At 47.8% G+C, this 26,532-nt stretch overlaps 1 protein-coding gene and 1 long non-coding RNA gene across 2 annotated transcripts in view; both read right to left on the bottom strand.

Moving 5' to 3' along the window:
• The window catches only part of SMAP2 (small ArfGAP2), a 28,437-nt gene extending 2,614 nt beyond the window's left edge, over positions 1–25,823 (bottom strand). The window contains exons 1-8 of the mRNA XM_059868591.1: positions 25,656–25,823; positions 12,065–12,198; positions 11,514–11,599; positions 6,623–6,701; positions 5,228–5,308; positions 4,717–4,795; positions 3,926–4,029; positions 2,211–2,376 (exon numbers count right to left, since the gene is read on the bottom strand). Of these exons, the coding sequence (XP_059724574.1) occupies positions 2,211–2,376; positions 3,926–4,029; positions 4,717–4,795; positions 5,228–5,308; positions 6,623–6,701; positions 11,514–11,599; positions 12,065–12,198; positions 25,656–25,758 (832 nt within the window). The 5' untranslated portion in view covers positions 25,759–25,823. The remainder of the gene's footprint in view (positions 1–2,210; positions 2,377–3,925; positions 4,030–4,716; positions 4,796–5,227; positions 5,309–6,622; positions 6,702–11,513; positions 11,600–12,064; positions 12,199–25,655) is intronic.
• On the bottom strand, positions 16,724–19,623 carry LOC132338758 (uncharacterized). Its single transcript, XR_009489532.1, has 2 exons — positions 17,483–19,623; positions 16,724–17,107 (listed from the first exon to the last, which is right to left on the bottom strand). It is a non-coding gene; the product is annotated as an uncharacterized LOC132338758 (long non-coding RNA).
• Positions 25,824–26,532: the final 709 nt, after the last annotated feature.

Genomic DNA, 26,532 nt, shown 5'->3' with positions numbered 1-26,532 from the left:
TGGCCTGGAATGGCACAGCTCCAGCACGGCCTGGAATGGCACAGCTCCAGCCATGGCCTGGAATGGCACAGCTCCAGCACGGCCTGGAATGGCACAGCTCCAGCCATGGCCTGGAATGGCTCAGCTCCAGCCATGGCCTGGAATGGCACAGCTCCAGCACGGCCTGGAATGGCTCAGCTCCAGCACGGCCTGGAATGGCACAGCTCCAGGCACGGCCTGGAATGGCACAGCTCCAGCCATGGCCTGGAATGGCACAGCTCCAGCCATGGCCTGGAATGGCACAGCTCCAGCAGGGCCTGGAATGGCTCAGCTCCAGCACAGCCTGGAATGGCACAGCTCCAGCCATGGCCTGGAATGGCTCAGCTCCAGCACAGCCTGGAATGGCACAGCTCCAGCCACGGCCTGGAATGGCACAGCTCCAGCCATGGCCTGGAATGGCACAGCTCCAGCCATGGCCTGGAATGGCACAGCTCCAGCCATGGCCTGGAATGGCACAGCTCCAGCCACGGCCTGGAATGGCACAGCTCCAGCCATGGCCTGGAATGGCACAGCTCCAGCACGGCCTGGAATGGCACAGCTCCAGCACGGCCTGGAATGGCACAGCTCCAGCCATGGCCTGGAATGGCACAGCTCCAGCCACGGCCTGGAATGGCTCAGCTCCAGCACGGCCTGGAATGGCTCAGCTCCAGCACGGCCTGGAATGGCACAGCTCCAGCACGGCCTGGAATGGCACAGCTCCAGCACGGCCTGGAATGGCACAGCTCCAGCACGGCCTGGAATGGCACAGCTCCAGCACGGCCTGGAATGGCACAGCTCCAGCCATGGCCTGGAATGGCACAGCTCCAGCACGGCCTGGAATGGCACAGCTCCAGCACGGCCTGGAATGGCACAGCTCCAGCACGGCCTGGAATGGCACAGCTCCAGCCACGGCCTGGAATGGCACAGCTCCAGCCACGGCCTGGAATGGCTCAGCTCCAGCACGGCCTGGAATGGCACAGCTCCAGCACGGCCTGGAATGGCACAGCTCCAGCCATGGCCTGGAATGGCACAGCTCCAGCACGGCCTGGAATGGCACAGCTCCAGCCATGGCCTGGAATGGCACAGCTCCAGCACGGCCTGGAATGGCTCAGCTCCAGCCATGGCCTGGAATGGCACAGCTCCAGCACGGCCTGGAATGGCACAGCTCCAGCACGGCCTGGAATGGCACAGCTCCAGCCATGGCCTGGAATGGCACAGCTCCAGCCATGGCCTGGAATGGCACAGCTCCAGCCATGGCCTGGAATGGCACAGCTCCAGCCATGGCCTGGAATGGCTCAGCTCCAGCACGGCCTGGAGGGGGTGCCCGGGCTGAGCTGCTCCTGGGGCTGCTCACAGCTCTCAGCAAAGGTGGAGAGGGAATCTGGGCGGCGACGTGCAGGAATGGATCCCCAGAGCCAGAGGGTTGGGTGGGATATTGGGAGGGAATTCCTCCCTGATTCCCAGTGACAGAGGGCAGGATTGGGTTGGATATTGGGATAGAATTCCTTCCTGATTCCCAGAGCTAAAGGGCAGATTTGGGTTGGATATTGGGAAGGAATTCCTCCCTGGTCCCCAGTGACAGAGAGCAGGGTTGTGTTGGATATTGGGATGGGATTCCTCCCTGATTCCCAGAGCTAAAGGGCAGATTTGGGTTGGATATTGGGATGGGATTCCTTCCTGATTCCCAGAGCTAAAGGGCAGATTTAGGTTGGATATTGGGATAGAATTCCTCCCTGATCCTCAGTGACAGAGAGCAGATTTAGGTTGGATATTGGGATAGAATTCCTCCCTGATTCCCAGTGACAGAGAGCAGATTTAGGTTGGATATTGGGAGGGAATTCCTCCCTGATCCCCAGTGACAGAGAGCAGATTTAGGTTGGATATTGGGATGGGATTCCTCCCTGATTCCCAGTGACAGAGAGCAGAGTTGGGTTGGATATTGGGAAGGAATTCCCCCCTATGAGGGCCTGGAATGGATTTCCCAGAGAAGCTGTGGCTCCCCATCCCTGGAAATGCCCAAGGTCAGCTTTGGAGCAAGCTGGGATGTGCAAAGTGCACGGCTGGAATGGGATGAGCTTCACATTCCCTTCCCACCCACCCCGCTCTGGGATTCTCAGGGACATTCCCACTTCTCCTGGAGGTGTCAGCCCCCAGGACAGCCCTGCCCTGGTCCCAGCTCACTCCAGGGTTACCTTGGGCTGGCACCTGGGACGTCTGGGAGCCGTACAGGGACAGGATGGAGTCTTTGGAGAGCTGCTTCTTCCCCACCTCCTCCCCTTTGCCTCCGGGCTCCGGGAACAGATTCAGATTTTCGGGAACGGAGCCGGCGCTTCCAGAGGTTGGCATGGAGCCAACAACCTGGGACAGACAGACAGACAGACAGACAGACAGGATCAGGGCAAAACCCAGCGTGAGGGAAAGGGGGAATATCCACCCACACCCAGGGACGTGCTGGGGTGATGGAAGAGGGACATTCCTCATTCTTCAGCGTGGAAGAGGAAAATTTCAGGATGGAATGATGGGAAATTCAGGTGAAGCAAGGATTAGGGGAATGGAAGAGGGAGAGGTGGGAATGGAAGAGGGAGATGTGGGAATGGAAGAGAGAAATATGGGAATGGAAGAGGGAGAGGTGGGAATGGAAGAGGGAGAGGTGGGAATGGAAGAGAGAAATATGGGAATGGAAGAGGGAGATGTGGGAATGGAAGAGGGAGATGTGGGAATGGAAGAGGGAGAGGTGGGAATGGAAGAGGGAGAGGTGGGAATGGAAGAGGGAGAGGTGGGAATGGAAGAGGGAGATGTGGGAATGGCAGATTCCTCATTCTTCAACATGGAAGAAGGAGATTTCAGGATTTTAAGGGAAATTTAGGTGAAGCAGGGTTTGGGGCAGACAGCTGATGTGGATTTGATGGTGAAACAGTGGCACAGCATTCCCAGATGTGGGAATGGAAGAGGGAGATTCCTCATTCTTCAACATGGAAGAGGGAAATTTCAGGATTTAACAAAGAAATTTAGATGTGACAAGGTTTAGGGGAATGGAAGAGGGAGAGGTGGGAATGGGAGATGGAGATTCCTCATTCTTCAGCATGGAAGAGGGAGATTTCAGGATTTAATAAAGGGAAATTTAGATGAAGGAACATCCAGGGCAGACAGTTGATCTGTGTGGTGAAGCACTGGCACAGCATTCCCAGATGTGGGAATGGGAGAGGGACATTCTTCAGCGTGGAAGAAGGAGATTTCAGGATTTTAAGGAAAATTTAGGTGAAGCAAGGATTAGGGGAATGGAAGAGGGAGAGGTGGGAATGGAAGAGGAAGATTTCAGGATTTAAATAAGAAATTTAGATGAAGGAACATTCAGGGCAGACAGCTGGTGAGTGTGGTAAAACACTGGCACGGCATTCCCAGGTGTGGGATTGGAAGAAGGAAATTCCTCATTCTTCAGCATGGAAGAGGGAGATTTCAGGATTTTAAGGAAAATTTAGGTGAAGCAAGGATTAGGGGAATGGAAGAGGGAGAGGTGGGAATGGAAGAGGAAGATGTCAGGATTTAATTAAGAAATTTAGATGAAGGAACATTCAGGGCAGACAGCTGATGAGTGTGGTAAAACACTGGCACGGCATTCCCAGGTGTGGGATTGGAAGAAGGAAATTCCTCATTCTTCAGCATGGAAGAGGGAGATTTCAGGATTTAATTCAGAAATTTGGATGAAGCAAGGATTAGGGCAGACAGCCCATGTGTGAGGTCAAACACAGCATTCCCAGATGGATTCCCCACCCTGGAGGTGCCCAAGGTGTGCCACCCTGGCACAGTGCCACACGTCCCTGTCCTTTAATGTCCCTTCCACCCCAAATGCCCCCGTGGCTCTACGACCCAGCCAGGCTTTTCCAAGCCCCCAGCATTCCCAGCTGACCTTCCTGGAGGAGTCTGAGCTGGATCCCATGGATGCAAAGAGGTCCAGGTCCTTCTCCAGGCTGCTGGGCCGGCCGTTGGTGACGGGCGTTGTCACCGGAGCGTCTGCAGGGACAGAGAGGTCCTGGGTGCCACCAGTGCCACCCCACCCCCCTGATCCCTCCTCCCTCTGGAGCTGGGAAGGGCCTGGAGCACGATTGGGGAAGTGCCCCTGGGATCTGTCTGTCCCATGAAGCTCCAGCTGCTCCTGGAACACTCCAGGAGAAAGGGAAACACACATGGAAAACTCTTCCCAGGCTGAACATTCCTGGAATTCCTGGAAAACTCTTCCCAGGCTGAACATTCCTGGAATTCCTGGAAAACTCTTCCCAGGCTGAATATTCCTGGAATTCCTGGAATTGTTCACTTGACAGGGAAAATTAGGACTGGAATTCCTAAAATTCCCACCATTTCCACATAAAGCTCCAGCTGCTCCTGGAACACCACCAGGAAAAAAGGAAACACATGGAAAACTCTTCCCAGGCTGAACATTCCTGGAATTCCTGGAAAACTCTTCCCAGGCTGAACATTCCTGCAATTGTTCACCTGACAGAGAAAATCAGCCCTGGAATTCCTCAAATTCCCACAATTTCCACATGAAGCTCCAGCTGCTCCTAGAACTTCAGCAGGAGAAGGGAAACACACATGGAAAACTCTTCCCAGGCTGAATATTCCTGGAATTGTTCACCTGACAGGGAAAATCAGCCCTGGAATTCCCCCAATTCCCACAATTTTTGCAGCAATTCCTCTCACCCAGGCCCAGCAGGTCCATGACTGGCTCAGATTTGGGGGAACTTTTCCTGGATTGCTGAGTTTCATCCTTCTTTTGAGGCTGGGGGAAAGAGAAACAACACAAACCTTGTGCAGCTTTTGGGATCACTCTCAAATGGTTTTTAAAATGATTAACCCTTAAAATCCTTTTTTTTTTTTTTTCCCCCAGTGGATTTAAGTCACCAAATTAAAGCAAAATTCTCTTTGCTCTTCCAAATCGAGAACTTGAGAGGGAATATTCTGAATATCTCCCAGTTTTTTGTTGTCCCAACAGGTCCTCAAATCCAAGTAAGATCTAAACTAGGGAGGAGCAGCTGCTGGAGCTGGAAAAGCCAGCAGGGAAGAGCAGGATTCCAAGCTGCACATCTGCTCAGGGTCTGGGGAGCAGAGCAAAACCAACTCCCAGCAGGGACTGAGGGCACAAAAATGCTCCCAGAGGAGGCTGGGCTCCCTCTGCTCTGCCTCAGCCCCAGGGTTTTCTCCCTCATCTTACCATTTTCACCTTCTCAAAGATGATGGGCTCCAGTTTTCTCTCTGACTCGTTGGTCCTTTTCCATTTGTCGTCCTTTTCTTTCTGTGAGAGGGAAAAAAAAATCACTGATGTGGGGGGAAAAAATCCTGATTTCACCCAGAAAAGGCTCAGACCTGGGGCTGTTACTGATCTGAACCCCCTCAGATCTAAAATCCCTCAGAAAAAGCTGAATTTGAAGTGAATTTTTGCATTTTTCCTGCTCTGAGGAAGGAAATGGATAAAATTCTTTCCAAATCTCCTCCAATTATTATTCCTGATTTATTGTCTCCTTCTTCCATGCACACAAACCAAACATTTCCAAGTGGGGGAAAAATCAAGAATTTAAAGTTTTGTTGTTGTTTTCTTTCTGTGAATGAAAAAATTCCTGATTTCACCAAGAAAAAGCTCTCACCCAGTGCTATTACTGATCTAAAATCCCTCCAAAAAAAGCTGAATTTGAGGTAAAATTTGCATTTTTCCTGCTCTGAGGAAGGAAATGGATAAAATTCTTTCCAAATCTCCTCCAATTATTATCCCTGATTTATTGTCTCCTTCTTCCATGCACACAAACCAAACAGCTCCAAGAAAAAATCAGAAATTTAAACAGTTTTTTTGTTCTTTTCTTTCTGTGAGGGAAAAATCAATGACATGAGGGAAAAATTCCTGATTTCACCCAGAAAAAGCTCAAACCTGGGGCTGTTACTGATCTAAAATCCCTCCAAAAGAGCTGAATTTGAGGTAAAATTTCCATTTTTCCTGCTCTGAGGAAGGAATTGGATAAAATCCTTTCCAAATTTCCTCCAATTATTATCCCTGATTTATTGCCTCCTTCTTGAATGCACACAAACCAAACAGCTCCAATAAAAAATCAGGAATTTAAACAGTTTTGTTGTTTTCTTCTTTCTGTGAGGGAAAAATTCCTGATTTCACCCAGAAAAAGCTCAGACCTGGGGCTGTTACTGATCTAAAATCCCTCCAAAAACAGCTGAATTTGAGGTAAAATTTGCATTTTTCCTGCCCTGAAGGAGTTGGATAAAATCCTCCCAAGGGTGAGATATCCATCCACACAAAGCCACCAGTGAGATGAAGAAGAGGGAAGCAAACAGGAATTTCAACCCCTCCAAACACTCCAACCCCCTCAGCTCTGCCCTCTTTGAGATCCTGCTTTTTTTTTTTTTTTTTTCCTAGATAACCTGGAATATTCCCTGATTATTCCAGACCATTCCCTACAACAAAACCCCCTCAGAATCATCTCAGGAATTCACTCCATGAAATCCAGACAGTTCTGGAGAAGGGATTTCTCCCGCCATGGTGAATATTTCAATTTTTTCATTTCAATATTTTGTTTTAATCCCAATTTTTGGCCTCCAGACTCACCCTGAAGGCGTTGATGTCGATGCTTCTGTCCATGTATTTTTTTTTCTCATATTTATCCCGGATAAAACTCTCCACAGCTCTGCAGCAGCTGGTTAAGGACAAAGGATTCCAGAGGAGAAGCCTCACTGGACAGGGAGGAACAAGGTACAGGCTGGAACTAAATTAAATCATTGTTTAAAGAGCATTTCCAGCAGTAACTTTCTTAAAATAATTTACTGCTGGATCCCAACTCACTTCTTGCCCCTGGGTTATTTCAGGGCTATAAAAAGGGAATTAAATCAGGATTTAAGATCTTGTTGGGTTTTTTTTGTTGTTTGTCCCAAGCATCCTCTCAGCACATTCAGAGCACAGTGGGCACAAGAGGATCCTGCACCTCAAAAAGGAGATTAACTACAAAAAATGCACCTCAAAAATCAGATTAACTCAAAAAAATGCAGCTCAAAAATCAGATTAACTCAAAAAAATGCAGCTCAAAAATCAGATTAACTCAAAAAAATGCAGCTCAAAAAGGAGATTGACTCCAAAAAATGCTCCTCAAAAAGGAGATTGAGTCCAAAAAATGCAGCTCAAAAAGGAGACTGACTCCAAAAGATGCACCTCAAAAAGCAGATTAATGCAAAAAAATGCTCCTCAAAAAGCAGATTGAGTCCAAAAAATGTCCCTCAAAAAGGAGACTGACTCCAAAAAATGCACCTCAAAAAACAGATTGACTCAAAAAATGCTCCTCAAAAATCAGATTGACTCCAAAAAATGCTCCTCAAAAAGGAGACTCAAAAAAATGCACCTCAAAAAGGAGATTGACTCAAAGAATGCTCCTCAAAAAGCAGATTGACTCCAAAAATGCACCTCAAAAAGGAGATTGACTCAAAAAATGCACCTCAAAAAGGAGATTAACTCCAAAAAATGCACCTCAAAAATCAGATTGACACCAAAAATGCTCCTCAAAAAGGAGATTGACTCCAAAAAATGCACCTTAAAAAGGAGATTGACTCCAAAAAATGCACCTCAAAAAGCAGACTCCAAAAAAATGCTCCTCAAAAATCAGATTAACTCAAAAAGTGCTCCTCAAAAAGGAGATTGAGTCCAAAAAATGCAGCTCAAAAAGGAGATACACTCAAAAAATGCACTTCAAAAAGGAGATTGACTCCAAAAAATGCACCTCAAAAAGGAGATTGACTCCAAAAGTGCTCCTCAAAAAGGAGATTGACTCAAAAAATGCAGCTCAAAAAGGAGATTGACTCAAAAAATGCAGCTCAAAAAGCAGATTGACTCCAAAAAATGCACCTCAAAAAGCAGACTCCAAAAAAATGCTCCTCAAAAAGGAGATTGACTCCAAAAATGCACCTCAAAAAACAGACTCCAAAAAAATGCTCCTCAAAAATCAGATTGACTCCAAAAAATGCATCTCAAAAATCAGATTGACTCCAAAAATGCACCTCAAAAAGGAGATTGACTCCAAAAAATGCTCCTCAAAAAACAGATTGACTCAAAAAATGCTCCTCAAAAAGCAGATTAACTCCAAAAATTCACCTCAAAAAGGAGATTAACTCCAAAAAAATGATGGTGGGAAGGTGCTTTTGTGGTTTTTTTTCAGGTTCCCATCATTCCATCCCTGCTCACTCAGCATTCCTGCACGGTGGGAGTTCCAGCTGAGGCACTGAAAATTCCAGCAGAGAATTCCCAGCCTGGTTTGGCTTGGAAGGAACCTTCCATCCCCATGGGCAGGGGCACCTCCCACTCCCCCAAGCTCCATCCAGCCTGGGGAACACTTCCAGGGATGGGGAAGACCCAATTTTATTTTGGGAACTCCATTCCAGCCCCTCCTCACCCTCACAGGGAGGAATTCCTTCCCCAAATCCACCCCTCCATCCTGCCCTTGGTAAATCTCCTCTCCCCATTTCTCTTGCAGCTCCTTCAGGTCCTGGAAGGCCACAATTAAATCTCCATGGAGCCTTGGGAATGTTCAGCACCTTGGAAAACCAAACCCTCCAAAATCTTCAGCTTTGGGTTCACTCTGAAATATCAGAGGTCTGAAATCCCACTGGAAAAAAGGGATTTTAAGGCTTATTTTCCATTCCAGTGCATTTAAGCCAAAAATAAAAGGAAAGCTCTCTCTCTGTTCTTCCAAAAGGAGAATTTCAGTGAAAATTTCCCAGTTTTTAACTGCCCCAATCCAAGCAGGGAGAATTAAAATTCTCTAAATTAGGGAGAAACCTCCTGGGGTCACCTTGGTGTCCCAGCTCTCCACCCCAATCCCTTCATTTTCATCCCCATTCCCTGTCCTGGAGGGCCACAATTAAATCTCCATGGAGCCTCGGGAATGTTCAGCACCTTGGAAAACCAAACCCTCCAAAATCTTCAGCTTTGGGTTCACTCTGAAATATCAGAGGTCTGAAATCCCACTGGAAAAAAAGGGATTTTAAGGCTTATTTTCCATTCCAGTGCATTTAAACCAAAAAATAAAAGGAAAAACTCTGTCTGCTCTTCCAAAAGGAGAATTTCAGAGTGAAAATTTCCCAGTTTTTAACTGCCCCAATCCAAGCAGGGAGAATTAAAATTCTCTAAATTAGGGAGAAGCCTCCTGGGGTCACCTTGGTGTCCCAGCTCTCCTCCCCAATCCCTTCATTTTCATCCCCATTCCTTGTCCTGGAGGGCCACAATTAAATCTCCATGGAGCCTTGGGAATGTTCAGCACCTTGGAAAACCAAACCCTCCAAAATCTTCAGCTTTGGGTTCACTCTGAAATATCAGAGATCTGAAATCCCACTGGAAAAAAGGGATTTTAAGGCTTATTTTCCATTCCAGTGCATTTAAACCAAAAATAAAAGGAAAAACTCTCTCTGCTCTTCCAAAAGGAGAATTTCAGAGTGAAAATTTCCCAGTTTTTAACTGCCCCAATCCAAGCAGGGAGAATTAAAATTCTCTAAATTAGGGAGAAACCTCCTGTGATCACCTTGTTCTCCACCCCAATCCCTTCATTTTCATCCCCATTCCCTGTCCTGGAGGGCCACAATTAAATCTCCATGGAGCCTCTGGAATGTTCAGCACCTTGGAAAACCAAACCCTCCAAGAACTTCAGCTTTGGGTTCACTCTGAAATATCAGAGGTCTGAAATCCCACTGGAAAAAAGGGATTTTAAGGCTTATTTTCCATTCCAATGCATTTAAACCAAAAATAAAAGGAAAGCTCTCTCTCTGTTCTTCCAAAAGGAGAATTTCAGAGTGAAAATTTCCCAGTTTTTAACTGCCCCAATCCAAGCAGGGAGAATTAAAATTCTCTAAATTAGGGAGAAACCTCCTGGGGTCACCTTGGTGTCCCAGCTCTCCACCCCAATCCCTTCATTTTCATCCCCATTCCTTGTCCTGGAGGGCCAAAATTAAATCTCCATGGAGCCTTGGGAATGTTCAGCACCTTGGAAAACCAAACCCTCCAAAATCTTCAGCTTTGGGTTCACTCTGAAATATCAGAGATTTGAACGGGATAAATCCCACTGGAAAAAAAGGGATTTTAAGGCTTATTTTCCATTCCAGTGCATTTAAACCAAAAAATAAAAGGAAAGCTCTGTCTGTTCTTCCAAAAGGAGAATTTCAGAGTGAAAATTTCCCAGTTTTTAACTGCCCCAATCCAAGCAGGGAGAATTAAAATTCTCTAAATTAGGGAGAAACCTCCTGTGATCACCTTGTTCTCCACCCCAATCCCTTCATTTTCATCCCCATTCCCTGTCCTGGAGGGCCACAATTGAATCTCCATGGAGCCTTGGGAATGTTCAGCACCTTGGAAAACCAAACCCTCCAAGAACTTCAGCTTTGGGTTCACTCTGAAATATCAGAGATTTGAACTGGATAAATCCCACTGGAAAAAAAGGGATTTTAAGGCTTATTTTCCATTCCAGTGCATTTAAACCAAAAATAAAAGCAAAACTCTCTCTGCTCTTCCAAAAGGAGAATTTCAGAGTGAAAATTTCCCAGTTTTTAACTGCCCCAATCCAAGCAGGGAGAATTAAAATTCTCTAAATTAGGGAGAAACCTCCTGTGGTCACCTTGTTCTCCACCCCAATCCCTTCATTTTCATCCCCATTCCCTGTCCTGGAAGGCCAAAATTAAATCCCCATGGAGCCTTGGGAATGTTCAGCACCTTGGAAAACCAAACCCTCCAAAATCTTCAGCTTTGGGTTCACTCTGAAATATCAGAGGTCTGAAATCCCACTGGAAAAAAGGGATTTTAAGGCTTATTTTCCATTCCAGTGCATTTAAACCAAAAAATAAAAGGAAAGCTCTGTCTGTTCTTCCAAAAGGAGAATTTCAGAGTGAAAATTTCCCAGTTTTTAACTGCCCCAATCCAAGCAGGGAGAATTAAAATTCTCTAATTAGGGAGAAGCCTCCTGGGGTCACCTTGGTGTCCCAGCTCTCCACCCCAATCCCTTCATTTTCATCCCCATTCCCTGTCCTGGAGGGCCACAATTAAATCTCCATGGAGCCTTGGGAATGTTCAGCACCTTGGAAAACCAAACCCTCCAAAATCTTCAGCTTTGGGTTCACTCTGAAATATCAGAGATCTGAAATCCCACTGGAAAAAAGGGATTTTAAGGCTTATTTTCCATTCCAGTGCATTTAAACCAAAAATAAAAGGAAAAACTCTGTCTGCTCTTCCAAAAGGAGAATTTCAGTGAAAATTTCCCAGTTTTTAACTGCCCCAATCCAAGCAGGGAGAATTAAAATTCTCTAAATTAGGGAGAAGCCTCCTGTGATCACCTTCTTCTCCACCCCAACCCCTTCATCCCCATTCCCTGCCCAAGGGAACAACTCCTCCTTCAGGGAGGTTTAACCCCACAGCTGCAGGATGGACACTTCCAGGGAATTCCCAGGTTTTTCCCTGGGCCACAAAAGGATCCTGGTCTGTCTGGGGCCTCCGGAAGTTCTCGGGCAGGTAGGCTTCGTAGAGACGATTGGCTTTGCCATTCCCCATCTCCTGCACGCACTGAAATCCAAACAAAACTCCTTCAAATCCTCCTTCCCCAGGCACCAAAGCTCTCCCACAGCATCCCAGGCTGCCAGGGAAGAGAAATCCAGGGAAGGGGGTGCTCCTGAAAGCCACTGCTCACCCCCCAGGGGATGCTGAGGCAGCTCCAATCCCCTCCCAGCCCATTTGCTAATTCTGAATGATTTTTAGTCCCAAGCAGGGTAAATATCCTGTTAGCAACCCAAAATCCCTCTGGGAGGAGAGGTGGGAAGCACCTCCAGGTAATTTAAAAATCTTGCAGCTCCTTGAGCTTTTCCCCTGCTGTTTGTCCAGCCTGCAGTGAGAATATTTTGGTTTTTTTTCCCCCCCCAACCCATCCCAGCTGGAATTCTTCTCCCTTCCTCCACTTCCCTCATTTTTTTAGGGCAATCCTGGTTTGGTTTATTTAAGAAAAAAACCCCTCAGTGTTCTCCCAGGCCTCACCTGGATCTGTTCCTGTGTCCACTGGTCCAGGTTGACAGATTTGACCCTGGATATGTGAACCCCCAGGTTCCTGTGGATGCCAGCACAGCGGATGCAGATGAACACCCCAATATTCCAGGATGCCCATCGTGGTCCTGGGAAGGGAAAAGAAAAGGTTTCCCACCCATCCAACCCTTTTTTTGTGGTGTTTTTTTGGCCTGGAGCAACTGGGAAACTGCACCAAGTGAACTGGGATTGAGGATTTTGGATTCTCATCTGGGCTGGAAACTGGAATTGTACATCAGGAGGATGTTCCCAATCCTTGTCCTTGGGGATTTATTGTTTCCTCTTCCACCCACACAAACCAAACAGCTCCAAGAGGGGAAAAATCAGGAATTTAAACAGTTTTGTTCTTATTTTCTTTCTGTGAGGGAAAAAATTCCTGATTTCATCAAGAAAAAGCTCAAACCTGGGGCTGTTACTGATCTAAAATCCCTCAAGATCTAAAATCCCTCAAGATCTAAAATCCCTCAAGATCTAAACCCTTCAAGATCTAAAATCCAAGATCTAAAATCCCTCCAAAACAGCTGAATTTGAGGTAAAATTTGCATTTTTCCTGCTCTGAGCAAGGAATTGGATAAAATCCTTCCAAATTTCCTCCAATTATTATCCCTGATTTATTGTCTCCTTCTTCCATGCACACAAACCAAACAACTCCAAGAGGGGAAAAATCAGGAATTTAAACAGTTTTGTTCTTATTTTCTTTCTGTGAGGGAAAAAATTCCTGATTTCACCAAGAAAAAGCTCTCACCCAGTGCTGTTACTGATCTAAAATCCCTCAAGATCTAAAATCCCTCAAGATCTAAAATCCCTCAAGATCTAAACCCTTCAAGATCTAAAATCCAAGATCTAAAATCCCTCCAAAACAGCTGAATTCGAGGTAAAATTTGCATTTTTCCTGCTCTGAGGAAGGAATTGGATAAAATTCTTTCCAAATTTCCTCCAATTATTATCCCTGATTTATTGTCTCTCTCTTCCATGCACACAAACCAAACAGATCCAAGAGGGGAAAAATCAGGAATTTAAAGAGTTTTGTTGCTTTTTTCTTTCTGTGAGGGAAAAAATTCCTGATTTCATCAAGAAAAAGCTCTCACCCAGTGCTGTTACTGATCTAAAACCCCTCAAAATCTAAACCCCTCAGATCTAAAATCCCTCCAAAACAGCTGAATTTGAGGTAAAATTTGCATTTTTCCTGCTCTGAGCAAGGAATTGGATAAAATTCTTTTCAAATTTCCTCCAATTATTATTCCTGATTTATTGTCTCTCTTTTCCATCCACACAAACCAAACAGCTCCAAGAGGGGAAAAATCAGGAATTTAAACAGTTTTGTTGTTTTTTTCTTTCTGTAAGGGAAAAATTCCTGATATGAAGGAAAAACTTCCTGATTTCACCCAGAAAAAGCTCAAACCTGGGGCTGTTACTGATCTAAAATCCCTCCAAAAGAGCTGAATTTGAGGTAAAATTTGCATTTTTCCTGCTCTGAGGAAGGAATTGGATAAAATCCTTCCAAATTTCCTCCAATTATTATCCCTGATTTATTGCCTCTCTCTTCCATCCACACAAGAAGAGAAAGAAAAACAGGAATTTAAACCACCCCAAAAAACCTCCAACTCCCTGAGCTCTGCCATGTCTGGATAACCTGGAACCAGCTCCAGAATATTCCCTAAAACCAAAAAAAAACCCTCAAAAATCCACTCAGCATCTTCAAATCTGCTCAGAGCTGGGCAGGAATTCCCAGCTGAGGCAGGAGCAAGCCCTGAGCCCAGGATTTGGCCCCAAAAAACCAATCCCAGCCCAAGGAATGATCAGTTCAGTTTCCACAGCTCTGATGGACTTTGATTTGCTTTTCCTGGGGTCAGAACACAAGAAAGGATTTGGCCAAGGTCAGACATTCCTGGTTTTCATGGTTTTCATGCAGGACAGCTCCAAGGTGTGGATGGGAGATCATGCCAGGGATCAAAACACACCCAGGAGGGAAAGATTGAGGGGCTGAGATGGACTCAGGGCACCCAGGAATCCCAGCAGGGCATCCAGAGATCCACAGGAATTCCCAGAGCCTCAATCCTGCTCAATATTTTAGGAATATTTTAAAATTAAACCCTTTTCTCCCAGCTCCCAGCACAAACTGGTGTCCCAGTGCATGAGGAACTGGGAAAACACAAAAATTAGGGATCAAACAGCCTCCACCAGCCCTTTTTCCAGACATTTCTGTGGATGATGAAGAGTTTTCCCACCCTCTCCCAAACCCTCAATCCTGAATATTTTCTTAGGAATATTTTAAAATTAAAATACTCTTTTCTCCCAGCACAAACTGGTGTCCCAGAGCATGAGGAACTGGGAAAACACAAAATTAGGGATCAAACAGCCTCCACCAACCCTTTTTCCAGACATTCCTCTGGATGATGAAGAGTTTTCCCACCCCTCTCCCAGACCTTCAATCCTCTGAATATTTTCTTAGGAATATTTTAAAATTAAAATACTCTTTTCTCCCAGCACAAACTGGTGTCCCAGTGCACGAGGAACTGGGAAAACACAAAATTAGGGATCAAACAGCCTCCACCAAGCCTTTTTCCAGACATTCCTCTGGATGATGAGGAGTTTTCCTCACCCCTCTCCCAGACCCTCAATCCTCTGAATATTTTTAGGAATATTTTAAAATTAAAATACTCTTTTCTCCCAGCACAAACTGGTGTCCAGTTTGTACTGGGCACCCAGGAATCCCAGCAGGGCATCCAGAGATCCACAGGAATTCCCAGAGCCTCAATCCTGCTCAATATTTTTAAGAATATTTTAAAATTAAACCCTTTTCTCCCAGCACAAACTGGTGTCCCAGTGCATGAGGAACTGGGAAAACACAAAATTAGGGATCAAACAGCCTCCACCAACCCTTCTTCCAGACATTCCTGTGGATGATGAAGAGTTCTCCAGCTTTTCTTGCCACAGCTAAAATAGCAGAGTTAATGAGAGGGAGGTGGGAGGGGGAAGAGGGGGAAAGTGTCATTTCAGAGCCCTAAAAAAGCAGTGCTCTATTTGAGATGCTGTTAACAGTTTCATTCCTGCTCCTGGAGGGATTTGGAGCTGATCATGCACTCAGAGACCCTTCCAGACACAACCTCCACCAGGTAACTCCAGCACCATTCCAGGGAATTCACTTCAAAATGCTTTTATTACATTTTCTGCCCTTTCCTGATATTATTTGCTGCTTTTTCCCCTCTCCAGGAATGACCTTTGGGAATGATCTCAATTTATTGGAGCTGAAATCAATTAAAATAAATAAATATCCCAGCCACCCTTGCCTACACCTCAGTCCCTTTATTACCTCAGCAAAACTTCAGCACCACCTGAACGTGCCCCAAAAAATTGGGAATGAAACCTTTGGCCAGGATCCTTCCTGTGATTTCTGCCTGGAATTCTCTCGCCCCCAGGGCTCTAACGTGAGGCTGCTGGCAGGATTATCAGGAGATCCAAGGTTAGATTGAAAACTCCAGATAAATTTAGCCTTGATAGGACTAAAAGGATTAATGGGCAGCTCCTGGAGTAATCAGCTCACTGGGTTTGTCACATGGAGCAGCTCAGGCCACCACAGCCTCCCACTCAACCATGACTCAGGGCTAGTGTCACACCCTGCTGCTGCTCCAGTGTCCCCTCAGGGGGCTGGGACAGCCAGGGAGCCACAGCTGGCATGTGCTGCACCTCCTAAATCCAACTTCTGGGAGAGCCAAGATGCAGCAGCTGGCTTCTATTCACATTTAAATGACATTTTGGGGGGTTTTGGAACCCCTCCCAGCAATAAACTCATTACACAACCAGGGGGGAGCTGCTCCCTGGGGAGATTCCAGCTGGGATTTGGGTGTCCTTGCAGGGCCAGGAGGTGCTGCAGGAAAGGTTTCAAACCTGCAGGGAACTGAGGACCTGGGGGAGGTGGGATTGGTGACCCCAGCAGCTCAGGAGGGACCCACACAGGGACAAAAAAAATCTCAATTTCCCAAAATTCTCCCAGAGCCTGCAGCCACAGCAAACCCAGGGGGGATCCAACAGCTCCAACATCCCCTCCCCAGACACCCAGCTTCACTTTAACCTTCAAAAAATGTTCTTTTAAAACATCTAAAGCCCTGAGGTTGTGGGAGGGGGGAAGGGTTTGGTGCAGATGTAAACAACCTCCCACTTCCCTCTCTGGAGCAGCTCACACTGGAACATCTCCCACTAAAAACCTCCCTGCAAGTGCCCAGCCACTCTCAGTTTGCTTTTCAGGCCTTTTTGCAGGCATTTCCCCAGGGTTTCACAGCTCCAGATGTGACTTTCAGCCCCTGCTGCTGCTCCTCACTTCCCCAAACCCAACCCCAGCTCAGACTCTCAGTGAAAAAAAAGGGGGAAACGCCTGGCTTGGAGTTTAGGGGAATGTTTTTCTGAGAAAAATGGGTTTGTATCAATAAATACCAACAGGGCAGCTTTAATCAGCACTGCAGAGCTGCCTGGGGGAGTTATCACCCCTCCCAAAAAGGGGGCACACCCTGACACCCCCCACCAACCAACAGGGGCACCTCACCCTCCTGGCTCAGGAATTATGGATGGATTGATCTCCCAGAGGGCTGAGGGCAAGGCCACAGAAACATTCAGCTCCTTAAACCACTAAAAAAAAATTTATTTCTTGCACAAATCCTCGGGTTGATGTTCTAAAATCAATTCCACCAAGGCTGAGGGACCTCAGAGCCAAAATGGAAACCCCATTCCCATGTGGGAAATTGGGAGTTTGCTCCAGTGCCAGCCTTGCCTGGTGCTGCCACCACTTCTGCCTCAGCCTCAGGATGATTTTATGTCTGATTTTTGATGCTGGGGGTGATTTTAGCATCCATGGGAAGCAGAATCACCTGGCACCAGCCCTGCTCTGCTCAAGTTTGTGGAGCTTCACCTCAGTCCTGCACAAATCCCTCCTGGAGTGAAGGAAACACCAACTTGGAACAGGAATCCCAACATTTTCAGAGCCTGGCTGCCCACTGAGCAGACCTGGGTTAGCTCAGAGCCTGGCAGGGGCTGCAGGAGGATCACAACCCCCAAGGCATCCCTTGCTCAGTGAATTTTCATTCCCAATTTTCCTGAACACTCCCAAAGGAGGAGGATCCAGCAGGGATCCAGTGCCCAGCCCCTGCTCCAGTGCCAGCCTTGCCTGGTGCTGCCACCACTTCTGCCTCAGCTTTAGAATGATTTTATATCTGATTTATGATGCTGGGGGTGATTTTAGCATCCATGGGAAGCAGAATCACCTGGCACCAGCCCTGCTCTGAGGAAGTTTCACCTCAGCCCTGCACAAATCCCTCCTGGAGTGAAGGAAACACCAACTTGGAACAGGAATCCCAACATTTTCAGAGCCTGGCTGCAGACCTGGGTTAGCTCAGATCCCCTGGGATGCTCTCCCAGCCTGGCAGGAGGATCACAACCCCCAAGGCATCCCCTGCTCACTGAATTTTCATTCCCAATTTTCCTGAACACTCCCAAGGGAGGAGGATCCAGCAGGGATCCAGTGCCCAGCAGACAATTCCAGAGCCTGTTTTACATCCCAGCCTGTCCAAATAAACTCCACATTCCAAGCTGCTCCTGCCAGCTCCAGTCCCCATCTAATGCTCCAAGGGCTGCTGAATAATCTGAGTGAGTGAAAAGGATCCTGATTCCCTTGAAAACCCCCAGCCTCATTCCCTTCTCACCTCCCAGCCCCAGGAGCCTGCTCCAAATGAGTGACTTGCTCCAAGTCCACCCCCTGGAGTGGATTTGTTTGAGGGGATTCACTCCTCACCCTTCTCTCAGGCACCAAATCCTGGCTCAAGCTCCTCAGGCAACTTTTCTTTTTTTTTTTTTTTTTTGGCTGTAAGAACTCTGCAGAAAGCATTTAAAAATAAACCAGGAGCTGGCTGGAAAACCACAGCTCCTTGGAAAAGGCAAAGAAGAGCTGCTTCCATGGGATTGAGGGAGCATGGAACTGAGAAGCTGGTGAAAGAATTCCCAGTGGAAATGGGGCCTCTTCCATGGATCCCAAAATTGCTCCATGGATCCCAAAATTGCTCCAAATTCCATCCCAAAATTCCTCCTGGCTGTGGAATCAGCCAGGTGAGGAAAAGGGATGTGGGGAATTCTCCGGGAGCAGGGGAATCCCTGCCAGGGGATACCCAGGGACAAATTTCACCAGGAACAAATTTCCTCGACTCCAAGCTGGATAATCCTCATTTTTTTTTTTGTTGTAGAGTCAAAGGAAAGAACTCAGGATCCAGGAGGTTCCTCTGCCTCGTGGTTTCCTTGTTCTGGAAAGAAATTGCTCAAGGATTTTCTGGAATTCATCTGCTCAGAGCTGTGGCAAAGCCTCTCTTGCAAAACTTCCTCTGCTCTTTGCTGGAAATGTCTGTTCTGCTCTTCCAGGACTTGGGGGAACTCCAAAACCCCCTTTAAATGAATTTATTGAGTTATTAACTCTGTTAATAACCGAGCTGAGCGTGGATGCTGCTGCAGGGATCAGGGATCCACCTGGGATTTGGGATCAATCCCTGCTGCACTCCCAGATTTAGGCACAGCCTGAGGGATTTGTGCAGCTCTGGGGATGCTAAAGCCAAACCCTCACTTGGACACCCCCAAAAATAAAAATCTACACCTGATCCAGCAGCTTAATCCCCCCAAAATTCAGCTTTGAAAGAAGAAAGGGCTGTCTGGGGATTTTATTTTCCTTTTTTTTTCCCCCACACAGTAATTACAGGCCTCATCACATTTTGCAAGAAAAACAAAAGGTGCTGGCTCTGATTTCTGCCAGAAAATCTTCCAGTTTAGCAAAAAAAAAATCCAATATTTGAGGGCCCTGTGGCCTTGAAGCTGAAGGATTGTGTGGTTTGGGGTGAAGATGAGCAGTTTTCTCACTGTTCTTTGAAGTGGAGGAAATGAGAATTTCTGAGAGCAGCAGGGAGGGGCTTTCCTGCAGAAGGGGTTGGATGTTCCTCCCCTCAATAAAAAGGTGACAGGGACAATTTCTGTCACCGGGATCCATGAAAACCAACGGGGTGACGCAGCTGAAAAACAGAAATATACATCCAAAAATAAAAATAAAATCAGTCAGTTCCACAAGCCACGGACTTCCTGTGGCATCATTTTTGGAGCAAAAGCAGACATCAAACCATCCTGGGGATTGCAGATTCCAAGGAGGCCTGAATTCCCAAGAAATGGAAATAATTGAGGGGATGGGTGCACCTGGGAGCAGAGCAGCAGGGTGGGAGCTCTGCCATCACTGAGCTGGCTTTTGATGCTGTAAATAGAATTTGAAAAATGGTTTTTCATTCGTCACTCGGTGTTGAAAATATTTAGACTCTGTTTTGTGATTTAATTTAAGGATTTTTTAGAAGCCACCAAGTCCTTGAAAAAACTCTGAGCAGAGGAAGGTCCTGGGTCAGTTTTTGATGGATTGAGAATTTTTTGCAGTATCTAAACATGATAATCATAATCACCTGAATGAATATCTTAATTATAATATATATTATATGTATTATATATAATTATTATATATTATATATTATTACAATATATATATAATATAAATAATATATAACATAATATGTAATATAAAATATATAATATATAATATATGATCTAAAATATGTGATCTAAAATATGTGATAAAAATATGTGATAAAAATATGTGATGAAAATATGTGATCTAAAATATGTGATCTAAAATATGTGATCTAAAATATATGATATATAATATATAATATAAAATATGTGATATAAAATATGTGATCTAAAATATATGATATAAAATATATGATATAAAATATATAATATATAATCATAATATTTATAGTATAATTATAATATATTATATATTATAATTATATTATATATAATATTATATTTATACTGTATAAAATATAATTATAATATATAAGCATAATAACATATAATATATATTAATACTATAATAATATATGTAATATAATAATATATATTTATATTATAATTAATAATTCTAAAAATCCTGATTTTCAGCCTCATGAGCTAAACATCCCTTGAAATTCCAAGGAAAAGGGGCAGGAAGGAATGGCATAAATCACCAAAAATAGACAAAAAACCAATTTATAAGGCCCAGGTAAATCCAGCCTCGCCCTCACTGCTCCAAGTCCAAGACAGCTCCTCCTGAAAGCTCCAGTTTTGTCCCAGATTTCCTGGGACACAGGGAACAATCCCAACCTGGAGCAGCCCTGAGCTATTCCTGACTTTTTGCTCGGTTTCAAGCCCTACTTTGCATTTTGGAGCACGAGCTCCCTTTGCACTGCAGCTGCCATTTCCTTACATAACTCCTGGCAGTTTCTATAGGAACAAACTTTACTCCAGTTGGGAATCACGTGGCTTTTTATTTTATTTTATTTTTTTAAATTTTTTTTTGGTGAGGGGAAGCTTTCTTTTCCCACCTCCATCCCCAGGTGGGTCAGCACAGAGAGCCCAGGTGCTGCTGCCCTGAGGATTATCCCTATTTCTGGCAGATGTAGGGCCAAGTGTGACTCAGAGCTCTGCTTAAAAGGGATCTTCCCACAACTAATTCCACACCAAATCCCTGCTGGGAACACTGATGCTTTTTTCCCCTTGCTTGAGTGGGAAGTTGCAGCTCCAGGCAGGCTCAGGGTGGACAGAGCTGTGTCCTCTGCCAGTTTTGCCCTGCTGAGGTGAAAATTCACTTCATCCAGAGGGGATAAAGTGAATTTTGGAGCATTTCCACTCCCTTGGTGCACCAGATCTGAACTGGGAAGAGCAGAAAAGCAGAACAATGCAGATTCCAGAATATTGTGGCTGCAGCTGAGGATTCAAAGGAACACACAACCCACATGGATCCATCCCTCTGGCAAGGTTCCCTTGCCTAAAGCTGAGCTTTCTCCTCATCCCAGATTTCCTGAGCCGAGCTGAGCAGTTCCAGCCCCTCCACTTGGGGTTTTGGAAGGCACAGGCTGCACCACTCCCCCTCCCTCCATCAGCACTGCCATCCTCATCCTCCTTCCTCCCATGCAGCTGTTCCAGCAGCTATTTCCAAAGTTCCTCTTGGAACTGCTCTGCCTGCAAGGGAATTCAGCTGCAGCTCAAGAGGCTGCTGGAGGAGGAGGAGGAGTTGAGTCATGCAGATTTTCAGGGAATATTTGGTTTGGATTACCAGGAGTTAGGCTGGACTAAAGCAGCTCCCCCTTAAGATAATTCCCAAATTCCACTGGAATTCAGCCCCCCAGTAGCACCTACTCCACCCCAGGCTTCTCCCCCTTCCCCTCCCATCCTCACCCACCTCTGGGCAGGGATTTCCCCAATCCCACTATTTTTTTTTAAATTTTTTTTTGGATTTCTGCCGTGTTCAGCAGCACTCCTCCCACCTAATCCCTCAGGACACAAGGGATGGATTTAAGCTTGGAACCCATGGATCTCACAAGACAAAGGGATGAAGGGAAGAGCCAGACAGACCAGGGGGAGCACAGGGCAACCTGAACCTCTGGGGAACATCTGGGGAACCTCTGGGCAGCCACGGCTCTGCTCCCTGGGGAGCTCCCGCTCCGACCTCACCACGCCGGGATCCACGGAGCCTGCTGGATGCACAGATGGGACTGCAGAGCAGAGGGAAGAGTTTGGCAGAAGGAGAGAACCAAACACAATTAGCTGGGGGTGCAGAGCAGCTGTAGGAGCAGCAGTGAATCCACTCTGTGTCGCTCAGTGGGAATTCTCCAAATCCTGATGGAGATTTCACCTCGCCCCTCCCTCCCTCAGCCAGCCCAGCTCCAGGCTCCCACATTCCAGGCAGGGAATGTGCTGCTGGATGCTCAGCCCAGGCTGTGCAGCAGCTCTGTTATCTCTCACACACACACCCAGGGAGCAGCAGCACCACAGCCACCCTTGGAATGGCACCAGCAGCACAAATCCCACCTGCCCAGCAAGTGCTGCTCTCTCCAGGTGTTCTTCCCAGTGATTCCCACAGCCAAAAGCTCCAAGGAGAGGATTTAGAACCCAGCAGTGCCCACCCTGCATGGCTCAGCTCTCCCAGTTCCCCCAAACACGAAGTTGGCAACAAAAAGAGGAAGAGAGAAAAGAGATTTCACCCAATTTCCTGCAAAACAAGAGCTCTGAGCAGGGTTTGCTGCAGCAGCAGCAGCAAAACCACCCTGAGATTTCACAGAGTCTCACACTTGGGTGGTGGGAAGGACCTTAAAGCTCATTTAATTCACCTCTGCCACGGGCAAGGGACACTTCCCACTGTCCCAGGTTGCTCCAGCCCCTGCCCAGCTTTGCTTCCAGACACCCCTGGAAGTGCTGAGGCCCCACCTGGAGCCACCCCCGGGCTCAATTCCATGGGCAGAGTGGAATGATGCAGTTATTCCAGGAGGAACAGCAGGACTTCCTTGGCATCGGAGCTGGGAGAGCTCCACGTTCACCAAAAATACCAAAACTGCCCCAAAACTGCAGCAAATCCTTGAAACCCTGGGCAGACAGCTCTATTCACCAAAAATATCAAAACTGCCCCCAAAACTGCAGGAATTCCTTGGAAGTCTGGGCAGAGACAGCTCCATTCACCAAAATATCAAAACTGCCCCAAAACTGCAGCAATTCCTTAGAGCTCTGGGCAGAGACAGCTCCATTCACCAAAAATATCAAAACTGCCCCAAAACTGCAGGAATTCCTTGGAAGTCTGGGCAGAGACAGCTCCATTTACCAAAAATATCAAAACTGCCCCAAAACTGCAGCAATTCCTTAGAGCTCTGGGCAGAGACAGCTCCATTCACCAAAAATATCAAAACTGCCCCAAAACTGCAGGAATTCCTTGGAAGTCTGGGCAGAGACAGCTCCATTCACCAAAAATACCAAAACTGCCCTAAAACTGCAGCAATTCCTTAGAGTTTCAGGCAGAGACAGCTCCATTCACCAAAAGTATCAAATCTGCTCCAAAACTTCAGCAGTTCCTTGGAGCTCTGGGCAGAGACAGCTCCATTCACCAAAAATATCAAATCTGCCCCAAAACTGCAGGAATTTCTTAGAGCTCTGGGCAGAGACAGCTCCATTCACCAAAAGCACCAAAACTGCCCCAAAACTGCAGCAAATCCCTGAAACTCTGGGCAGAGACAGCTCCATTCACCAAAAATACCAAAACTGCCCCAAAACTGCAGCAATTCCTTAGAGTTTCAGGCAGAGACAGCTCCATTCACCAAAAGTATCAAATCTGCTCCAAAACTTCAGCAGTTCCTTGGAGCTCTGGGCAGAGACAGCTCCATTCACCAAAAATATCAAATCTGCCCCAAAACTGCAGCAATTCCCTGGAGCTCCATGCAGAGACAGCTCCTGTGGCACCACATTGATCAAAAGTACCCAAACTGCCCCAAAAATGCAGCAAATCCCTGGAAGTCTGGGCAGAGACAGCTCCATTCACCAAAACTGCCCCAAAAATGCAAAATTTTTCTGGAACTCTGGGCAGAGACAGCTCCATTCACCATAAGGACCAAAACTGCCCCAAAAATGCAAAATTCTCCCTGGAGCTCTGGGCAGAAACAGCTCCCACATGCCCTGGAGGAGGAGATTTCCCACTGCCAGGAACCTCATTAGTGCAGGGGGTAATCAGTGGATCAGGTAAGTGGGGACAGCCCCAGCCTGCTCTCCAGGATTGGTGCAATCCCAGTTCCCAGCCAGGAGCAGCTTCCAGCTTTGGGAAGGCTGAACTCCCAAATTATTATAATGATAATATAAAATAACTCCCAGTTATTATAATGATAATAATTAATTAACTGGAATCTGCACTTGCAGGATGTGCTGTGAGCAGGAGAAGCTCCATCACCCAGAGCTGTGGGGTTGAATTTATTCCCATTTTGGTGGAATTTGCCCTCTCCCAGGCCTGGGAGCTGAGATAAAGGAGATATTTCTGCCCTCCAGGAGGTGCCAAGAGATAAAGGATTGGCACAGGAGAGGAACATCCTCATCTCCACCACCACCTTCATCCCAAAGCCAGCTGGGGAAGGGTGAGGTTATTGTGGTTTGGGGAGAAAAGAAATCCTAATTATCCAATTTGGAAGGTTGTTCGAGGGGGCTGTGCAGGTTTGGAGGTCACACTGAGGTGACCAAGCCCTTTGTTTACAGATGGATTTGGCCAATCCCTCCTCCAAGTTCAATTCCAGCAGCTCTTGGGAAATGAGGCTCAAGTCCAGATCTCCACGAGATTATGGCAGCTCATTAAAACAGGATTTTGGGCCAACTTTAACTCTTTTGCTGCAGGAAAACAAAGCAGCAACCACAGGGGGACAAGGAACAGTTTTATTCCTTTGATTTATCCTCTGGAATTCAAACATTTCCTCTCTCGGATAGACCAGGGTCATAACACACCTTGGAATAAAGAAAACATGGAATGCTTTGGGTTGGGAGGGACCTTAAAGCTCCTCCTGTCCCTTCCACTATCCCAGGCTGGCCTTGAACATTCCAGGGATGGGGAAGCCACGGATTCCTGTGCCAGGGCCTCACCACCCTCACAGGGAAAATCCAGGTGGGAAAGGAGGGCAAAAACCTGGAATTCCATCCGTGCTCCACGATGCTGGGATGAGGTCACAGCTCCCAGCATCCAGGGCAGGTCCTGCCGCTGGCATTCCAGCCCCAGGTGACAGGATGTGACTCCCCAGCTGGAATTCCCTCAATTCCACAGCGTCGGCTTTTCCCGGTCCCTCTTCTTCCCCCTTTCACGAGAGGCCCCCACCCGCTCCGGGGTGTTTCCCGGGATTCCCACCACAGGGAGATTTGGGGCAGGTCCCTCCCCATCTCCCCTCGGCTTCCAGAGGCACCGGGAACCGCAGCTCCTCCAGCAGCACCTCCCGGTGCGACTCGCACCAAACCCAGCTGGGCTGCGGCCAAAAATCTGGGGGTTTTCTGCCGAAAACCAGAGGGTTCTTCCCCCCAAAACCACCCCGTTGTGCCCCCAAAACCACGGCGTTCTCTCCTCCAAACACATCCTGTTCTCCTTCTCCAACCACGGAGTCCCTTCCCCTAAAACCACCGGGTTCTTTCCCCCAAAACCACCCTGTTGTGCCCCCAAAACCACCCCATTCCTTTCCCCAAAACCAGCGTGTTCTTTCCCCCCAAACCATCCTATTCTGCCTCTCAAACCACGGAGTTCTTTCCCCTAAAACCACCGAGTTCTTTGCCTCAAAACCACGGGGTTATTGCTCCAAAAACCACCCTGCTCTCTGCCCCAAACCCACCCCACTCTCTGCCCCAGACCCACTCCCTTCTCTGCCCCAGACCCGCGCCGTTCTTGCCCCCAGCCCGCGCTGGCTCAGCCTCTCCCCCGCACAACCCCCGTAACCGCCGGGCCAGCACCGTTGTCACCCCGCCATCACCGGAGCGCTCCCCTCCGCCGGCAGCACCGCGGGACGCACCCCCACCAGACCCAACCGGGGGTGCCCGACCCTCGGCGGAGCGGCCACACCGGAGAGCGGCGAGGCCGGTGCGGTTGGGGGGGGCACCGAGGGGGTGCATCCGGTGCGGCGCGGGTTCCGCAGGCCCTGCTGCCCATCCGCGCTACCTTTGGCCTGGCAGTCGGCGCAGAACTTGTTCTCGTCCTCGGCCAGCAGCCCGGCCAGCACCGCCTGGTAGCGCTCCACGTCCCGCACCGATTTTCCCGTCATGGCGCGGCCGGCGCTGCCCGCCCGCGGGTCACGGCCGGCCCGCCCGCTTCCTGCTTCCGCTATGGGCGGGGCTACGGCCGGGGGAGGAGCCAATCAGCGCCGGCCCCGCGCGGCAACGCCCCCCCTGCGCGCCGCCGGTGCTGGGCGGTGATTGGTTGCGACGCGAGGGCGGAAGCCAATAGGGAGAGAGGAGGCGGGGCCTTCGGGAATATGAATGGAGGGTCACGTGACGAAAGTGGGGGGACAATGGGGACAATGGGGGGGACTGGTAGGGGAGGGAGGATTTTGGGGTGCTCAGAGGGGCTGGGTGAGGGATTTTGGAGGTTTGGGGGGGGCTCAGAGGGGCTGGGTGAGGGATTTTGGAGGTTTGGGGGGGCTCAGGGATGCTGGGTGGGGGATTTTGGGGGGCTCATGGTGTTAGAATGCTGGGTGGAGGTCCAGGGATTTGGGGTTTTGGAGGTTCAGAAGTGCTGAATACGGGGTTGGGGAGGACTCAGGGGTACAGAGGTGCTGTATGAGGGATTTTGGGGGGCTCAGAGGGGCTGGGTGAGGATTTGGGGGGGCCCTGAGGTGCTGTCCCTTGGCCTGGAGGGGGACCTGGTAGTGCAGGGGGCTGAGGAGAGAATTTCAGGACGGGCAGTACCAGAAAAGCCGCGATAAAACGAGCAATGGCACCGACAGGAGACAAAAATCTGTCATTGAAGTGCTCTGAAAAAACAGCCGGAATTACATAATCCTCCCAAAAGTGACACTCGTGTCCCAGAAAGGGACAGC

The sequence above is a fragment of the Haemorhous mexicanus genome, chromosome 27, assembly GCF_027477595.1.
Source record: "Haemorhous mexicanus isolate bHaeMex1 chromosome 27, bHaeMex1.pri, whole genome shotgun sequence".
Taxonomy (NCBI): domain Eukaryota; kingdom Metazoa; phylum Chordata; class Aves; order Passeriformes; family Fringillidae; genus Haemorhous; species Haemorhous mexicanus.
This window is presented reverse-complemented; position numbering and strand designations above follow the sequence as displayed.